Source organism: Bradysia coprophila (assembly GCF_014529535.1).
Source record: "Bradysia coprophila strain Holo2 chromosome IV unlocalized genomic scaffold, BU_Bcop_v1 contig_84, whole genome shotgun sequence".
Taxonomy (NCBI): Eukaryota; Metazoa; Arthropoda; class Insecta; order Diptera; family Sciaridae; genus Bradysia; species Bradysia coprophila.
The window spans coordinates 4,183,027-4,191,006 of record NW_023503376.1 but is presented as its reverse complement, the minus strand read 5'-3'; the positions used below and the strand labels follow the sequence as shown (position 1 = coordinate 4,191,006).

At 36.9% G+C, this 7,980-nt stretch overlaps 1 protein-coding gene across 2 annotated transcripts; it reads left to right on the top strand.

Annotated features, from left to right (window-relative positions):
- The first annotated feature begins 1,605 nt into the window (after window positions 1-1,605).
- On the top strand, window positions 1,606-7,710 carry LOC119072556 (uncharacterized protein YJR142W). 2 transcript variants are annotated; one of them, XM_037177792.1, is made up of 4 exons: window positions 1,606-1,737; window positions 5,060-5,310; window positions 5,385-5,922; window positions 7,441-7,710. In XM_037177792.1, exons 1-4 carry the CDS (start codon window positions 1,671-1,673, stop codon window positions 7,551-7,553), a joined length of 969 nt encoding a protein of 322 aa, XP_037033687.1. In that variant the 5' UTR covers window positions 1,606-1,670; the 3' UTR covers window positions 7,554-7,710. The 2 variants fall into 2 exon arrangements, with proteins under 2 accessions (XP_037033687.1, XP_037033688.1); XM_037177793.1 differs by lacking the exon at window positions 1,606-1,737 and adding an exon at window positions 1,887-1,907.
- The last annotated feature ends 270 nt before the right edge of the window (window positions 7,711-7,980 follow it).

The window sequence follows — 7,980 nt, the reverse complement described above, 5'->3', positions numbered from 1 at the left end:
GGAATTTCCTATTTCTCTCCGAGGTGAACACATAATATTTCATCCGTATGTACGTGATGTGAATAACCGTTTTTCAGAGTGATGCTAATATGACGACTGGGTCGTTTCGGCGGATAGAGGGAATATGTCGAAATATGTTGAAATTGGTTGAGAGAAAATGTATTGAACTCTCTCTCAAAAACACAACTGTCATTCGACATGTTCCCTCTATCCATCGAAACGACCCAGTCGTCATATTAGCATCTCTCTGCCGTTTTTATCCACAAAATCAAAGCGAAATGAAAGATGCAAAGATAGAAAAATCTTGTTTGCCTCATGGGAGAGCGTCAGGCGTCAACAAAAAGCCATCGTCTCACTGAATTTGGATAAAATTAGATTATTCACGCTGCACGGATGGAATTTTTCTCATAATTTAGTCCCTCGGCATGAACATTTTATATGTATCTGTCGTGGACGGTAACTCTAAGGAACTTTCGTATGTCGCCCTACCTTCCTTTGGGCTACAACTCGCGAAATTGCCGAAATTGCACGTGCTTTGTGCAAATAATTCGGATATAATTCATTGATTTTGATAGTTTGTCTGCCGCAATTTTTTGTCATCATTTTTCAAGTGCTTTCACCTTATTAGCTTTAGCTTAGCTTAACTGAATACATATAAGTAGAGAAGATTTTCATGGGAAAAGTGTTAGAATCTTTGTGAGACAATAGGTATTAACCGAAACTATCAAAATTATCCCCGAAAAATCAAAAATATCAAGAGGTAGATAATTCTGACAGTCGGATTTGTTTAAAAATCCAAGCACTTTTTCGTTGTTATGTTGTATTCTCATACAGCCCTGCCTGTCAGAATTACCTCAATAATTTGTTTTGCTGTATTCATGGCGAGGCGACGTAAGTGCGTTTCAGAATTTGAATTTTGTGTAAATCAGTAAATGAACAAATGATTTGAAAGATTGATTTTGACGCACTCTAATATGAGAATATCGTCAATTACCTATAGGTTTGTTCCAAGGTCATTTCGAAAAGTCAAATTTTATCCACAGAAGACAACTTAACCTCAACTTTCAGGTTGACGAAAATTTTAACGAAAAATTTACAAGTAAATTTGTTGCCGTTCAGGTTATGTTGATGAAATCGTCGTCGTTCGTGTTGTTAAAGTTCGAGTCGTTCGGGTTTACAGTTATTTGGAACAAACGATACGACGTTTGATTTGGGTTTGACACTTTTAAATTTGAATATTTAGCGGATTTATGGCGTCAACATTTCAGCGATTAAATATATTTAGTTGGGTCAGTTGGGTGTAATGTATACAGTGTGTAAAATCGGCGATATATCGCTACATTGAAGTTGATAAATTATCGTTCATCTTATACCATATAGAGCTCTCATAAAAGTTGGACGTTAAGTTTAGTCCGTCTTAGTGACTATGAGTGTTCACACGAATCGAAAGTGGTGAAACGTTTAAGTATAACAACTGACGACAAGTGTTGATCAATCAGAATCGCAGTTTACCGGCGCTAAATTAATTTCAAACTTTACTACGGTAGAGCGGGCAGAGCGGAAATTTTTTATTTGGTGGGTATTTTGCAACGACATGACATGACATTCGATGTACACTCCGAGTCAATGTAAAATCTTATTTTTTTATTAGTCTAAACACAAAATCTAAAATGGAAGATTCAAAAATGACTAGGCTCTTGAAACTAGCACAAAAATTTAATTGTTTTTACCTGTCAGGTGAGTGTGATTTTGCAATCAAAGTGTTTGCTACAATTAATTGACAAAGTGCGGACAATTTAACACAGCCAATTCGTTTAACTGTTCTGCATTTTCTTTCATAAAAACCATTTTTCTCGCATTGTTATCGATTGCGTTGGGGCTGACGAAATAATATAAAAGTTTTTGATGTGTGTTCATTAACTCTTTTCATGCTTCGGGGCCGAAAATGAGGGCAATTTTTCGAATTTTCTCGGGTTTCCGGCCCTCTGCATGAAAACTCACATGTGCACCTGTTTGGGACGGTTGATTTAAGGCACTTTCGCTTGTAGACCTCACTTCGTTCGGCCTACAATCCGCGAAATTGCCTAAAATCAATCGTCCAAAACAGGTACACAAATGACTATTTCCCATTTAGTATTATCTTTGCACATTCGTTTTTTTATTCATACGTGGTAGATGAATCACTGTTTGTTTTGCTATCGGTTTTTTGTGGTTTTGGAATGTTTGTGTATTCGGTTCGTAGCGAAAAATGCTTAAACCGACACAATTTCCATCATTTCATCGCTACCAAATCAATTGTCGATTATTCAAATGGAGCCTAATACTGCTGATGGGAATCATCATACCCAGAGCAGATCTGTGACGATTTATGGATGTTTATTCAAATTTCCTTTCGACGATGCTGTTTTTTTGTGTGTGTCATTATAATTAGTTGTGCGGTTCAAATTCGATAAACTATTTTGCTTGATGAGACTCATTTGCATTTATTTATTTTTTTGCGCTATGCAAACAAGCTATATACATACACACACATACTGTAACTTAATTAATGGGTTGCAAGATGTTTTAAATAACAAAAAAGTTGGCGATTCAGCAGAAACAAAAATTTATTAAGAAAATAAATTGTTATCTCAATCGGTCAAGCTAGTAAAAAGCATTCGATATTATATGAACACATATATCATACACCTACCCATGCATACACATTCTATTCGAATTTGAACGTTTTCTGCATGAGAAATAAAATATCGATTTTTCGTAGAATGACGCTTTTGGTATTTGCCTTTATAAAATGAATAATTAAAGCAGCTGCTGGTAACACACCAAAAAAAAACAGGCACAAAATGTTGCAAAACCAAAATGTTAGCTATATAGAGAACTGAACACCGCGGTCTTATAATATGTAACACAATCGTAACACAGAGACGAATATGAAGTCGAATGAATTTTGTTTTTTATTGATTGCGTCGGAAGGGAGTGAAACGTCGTTTGAGTCATTATTGTGTTTACACGGGTCCGATATGAATTTCGATTGCATCTTTCTGCTGTACCTTCCCTAAATTCATCGTCATGTCTTCGATCCCAGCGCAACGAGCGTTTATTTCGTTCTGTTACCCATTCACCTGCATTAACTTGCATTATCACTCGTATCTGTCAGACGTCAAAAAGCCTCCCAATGTTGGGTGCATTTACCGATTTCGACAATCATTTCGATATTTGCATGCAAGCAGACAGTTCTCTTCATTCTCATTTCCTGTAAGATTATCTAGTTGTCGTTTTCATTGTGTAAGATTAGATGTGGGACAGGTAGGGATTGCAAACCGGTTTAAACCGAACCGGTTAACCCGGCAATTTTAGCCAAATCGAAACCGCAGTTTTTTGGCATAAAAACCGGGATTTTTGGTTTTTAAATGTCGCTCCGAAAGTCCAAAATTTATTTCAAAAAGTACTGTGGCAAGCTTGTATTTTCTGCCTATGTCGTATTATTGGAGTTGTCTTTGTTTCCTAATTATGACATGAGCCATGTGTGATATGAGGTGCAAAACATTGGTCTCGGAATTTTGTCATTTTTAATGATTTCAAAATAAACACGAAAAACTTCAAAAAATCGAAGCCGGCGTTGTGGTCCTTGCACAAAAACTCCTCATGTGATGTGGAATGTGTAGTAGATAAATAGAAGCACCGAAGGCACGAATAAGGCAGAAAACAGAAGTTATTGACAGTACTCATGCGTGGTAGTCAAATGGTAGTCGCAACATCGAAAACGTTATTAAACACAAGATGGCTGTGTTTGAGGACCGAATCTAGAGACTGTTTATCAGCATTTACTTAAGTGTTGCCAGTGTTGACACTGAGAAAACATTTTCGAATGCTGGACTTTTATGAACAAAATTAGGTTCTAGATTAAGTGATACGAAAATTGGCTTATCTTCGAGGAGGGGGTTGTATCCTGTGCCGAAGTTCTGCAGAAACTTAAGATATTTTATGTGTCGATGCAAAGATAAACCCAAATTCCCTCTCCAAACAGATGGTAAACAAATACATTTCATTTCATTGAATTAAATATGAAATACCGCGTCATAAACGCGAAAAAAGTATTAAAACTGTGAAATTTGGAGAATTTTTTTTTGCTCTTAGGGTTGAAAAACCGCAGTTAACCGGTTAATCGCTCTTTTTAGTGGAAACAAACCGAAACCGCGGTTTTTGAATTCGAGTTCGGTTTGCAATCCCTAGGGACATTAACCATTTTTCCTTGTTTCTTTTTAATAATTTTTGGAATTGCAATACGAAGAAGATTTTCACACAGATAGTGTATCCCAACCGGTGAGAAATTTTCGCCGTAAGTGTGCTTAAAATTTGAATTTTAAGTGAACGATTCGATGATAAAGTGAACCAAAAAATACATTTCAACGCTTCATTGTATGAAAATGACACTAGAACTCGTTCAGGAACTAAAAATTCGTGACCCAAAGTGAAGATTTTGACATATTTTATATGAAAGAAGTGTCAAAATCCTCATTAGAGAAACTTAACGAAGAGTTTCTGAACGAGCTCCTACGTTAGAAAGACCTCCGCACTTTCCATTTTGAATTTCGACCGCACTTACGGCGTGAATTGGTATGAAATTTACTGGTAAACGTTACATTTACCGGTAATTCACTACAGAAAAACGACGTTCAAACATTTGTTTAAAAAATGAAAGGAGATTTTTCATTCTAACTGGGATGCTCCGAACGTTTTATTTACCAAATTACCCCAAATTTGCAAAGAATTGTTAAACGAAAAATCGTCAAAAAAATTTCCATACGAAACCGAACTCCATTGACGGACATCCTCTATTTTACCTTCATATTTTTCTCTGTATATCTCGCCTCGCTCATTACATTTACATAACTTAGTAGATAAATTACTGCCGTATTAGGACACAACACATTAGCGGTCATGCTAATTTCTTTCTCCTTTTTTTTGTTCGAACTTTGTCATTGAAAAATTAAAAAAAAAAAAATTTGTTTCGCGAAAAATTGTAATTTGTATTTCATGAATAACAATTCTCTCGCAGGTTTGGTCAAAGGTGAATGTCGACCGTTCGTTGTCGATGGCCAACAAGTGGGACTCATCCGACCGGATGTATTAAAACAGTTGTACAATTATCCAGACGTATTTCGGATTGACAAAAATGAAATGAGAGACATTGTTGAATTGAATCCGGCTTTTCGGGACTATGCCGAACGATCGGAAAACGTCGACAAAGTTCTCAGGCAATTTAAAAAGGATGCAACGTTTGTTACGTTGAAAGGGTGGCGAGAAGAGGTCAGTATACGCGCGAAAAATTAAATCAATTTTTAAATGTGGGGCCAACCATTTCATTTCTATATCCGTTTCAGTGTTACGATGTCAAAGCGGGACACAATAGCCTCTTCAAAATGGATCGATCGGCTACGTGTCTGTTCGGCATTCGAAACTACGGAGTTGACATAAACGGTTTCGTTCGTCATCCAACGAAAGGATTGTGCATTTGGTTGCAGCAACGATCCGACACGAAGCAAACATGGCCTGGCAAGTGGGACAATATGGTGGGCGGCGGTTTATCGGTTGGTTTCGGTATTATGGAAACGGCCGTCAAAGAAGCCGCCGAAGAGGCTTCGATTCCCGAAAATTTAGTGAAAAATCTGGTGTCGGCCGGTTGTGTGTCGTTTCTGTTTGAAAGTGAACGGGGCATCTTTCCGAACACCGAATTTGTATTCGATTTAGAATTGCCGCCCGATTTTGTGCCTACGAATGCCGATGGCGAAGTGCAAGCATTCGAATTGTTACCGGCTAATCAATGTTTGGAGAAGGTATTTTCGGCTGACTTCAAAACCACCAGCTGTCCGGTGGTTATAGATTTTTTGATACGACATGGCGTTATAACTGCTGAAAATGGTGAGTTGATTTGAATTTGAAGGAGATGAACGGTAGACACAAATTCTCTATCGGTGAATTTGGCATGCTTGTATTTACTACCCTCATTTGCGGTGAGGGCGTTTCTCCCCACATCTGATTTCTCAACACATTTTCTGCAAGCAAGGACAGATCTATTTAAGATCGTTTTGAGTGAAGCCGCCTATTCCTTGTCACTGCTAATGAAAAGGCGCATAGAAATTTCAAAGTCGCGAAGGAAACTCATTTTATCACTTTCAAGCATTGAGAGAACAAAACAGCACTCACTTGTTGCACTCGCTGCACTCGGGTCGCAAATATTGCTCTTGTTGGAGTTGATTGTTTTCTATGCGATTGAAAATAGGAAAACACAAGAACATGCTGTTGTGATATCACAAGGAGACATCAGAACGATTTTCTGATGATGCAACACCTACAACTCTTTCGCTTTGCTTTGAGTACCTACAGTCAATTCTGTAATTACCACTGATGGATTTGCTTGTACTATCGGAGGGATTCTTTTGAAAAACAGCCGACCGAAATCGGACGCATTTTCCAGTGGACTTTTTTATATGTGCTTCGAAGCTTGTCTGGCTGGTGAAAGGTGATCAAAAACCGAAAACTTGCACGTTTCTTACAAAAATTTCTCCAGTTACACGAGCCGTACAGGGTCGTGTGGGGTGTCATTAGAAAGATAATCACACGTACTATTGAGCCGAATAGAGACTTATTGGTTTTAAAATTCATCCAACACTGAAATACGTGCAAGTCAAGTTTTCAACCGAAGACTTACACTGTTCTTACTGAAATTTCTCGAGGTACACAAAACGTACATGGTCGTGTAGGGTGTCATTTGACAGGTAATTTAATGTGCTTTTGGGCCAAATGGGGTTTTATGTGATCTGGATGCATCTACGATGAAATAGAGGTTGAAAGGTTTAAGTGTCCATATTTCACCGCATATGCATCCAAACCCCATAAGTCCCTATTCGGCCCAAAAGCACATAAAATTACCTTTCAAATAATACCCTACACGACCATGTACGTTTTCTGCACCTCGAGAAATTTCTGTAAGAACAGTGTAAGTCTTCGGTTGAAAACTTGACTTGCTCATATTTCAGTGTCGATAAATTTTAAACACAACAAGTCCCTATTCGGCTCAACACGTGTGATTACCTTTCCAATGACACCCCACACGACCCTGTACGGCTCATGTAACTGGAGAAATTTTGGTAAGAAAATTGCAATTTTTCGGTTTTTGCTCACCTTTCATCAGCCACACAAGCTTCGAAGAATTTTTTTGAAAGTGGTTTTGGCTTCTAGGGTCGACGTCCTTTCTAGGCACATTAAAGTCCTCTGGAAAATTCGTCTGATTTCGGTAGGCTGGTTCTCAAAAGAGTCCCTCTCGTGTCAAATTTCTTATGATTTCAACTTAATCAAGTGTCATGTTGTGCTATTTCTACCCACATCTGTCTTCTATTCTTGGCTAACGAAAAACAACAATTCTCTCTTCCCCAACAGAATCGAATTTCACACAAATCGTGGAATTGTTACATGTTCCTTTGCAATCACTGTATTCCTATCGGACGAAAATCGATTGCAGAAATGTGGAGAATGGACATCGCACAGCTTAAATTATGATCTAATAAGACAACAGAAATAATAACTTTAATACAAACAAAACAAAAATTTTGAATTAATAAGCAACAGCTGAATAATAATTAAATAAAAGCAAAAAAACAGAAAAATAAAATTTACAAAATTTAAATTGACTTAAAGAAGATGAAATGAATAAAAACATTTAACAAAAAGACCGTTGACATTACATTATATTATTAACAATTTTAAATAAGATGATGATGAAACATGATGAAACATGATGAATTCCTTTAAAAAAGAAATTTTTACTTTCGTTCATTAATATTTAATCGTTCCTTGTATTTTGTATATAAATTTAACTTATTTATTTAAAATGAAAAACATATTGTGTACTGGACATTTTTATCTAAATTTTTAAATGAGAAAACAAAACAAACAAAACGTAAATAGCATTCATAGTCC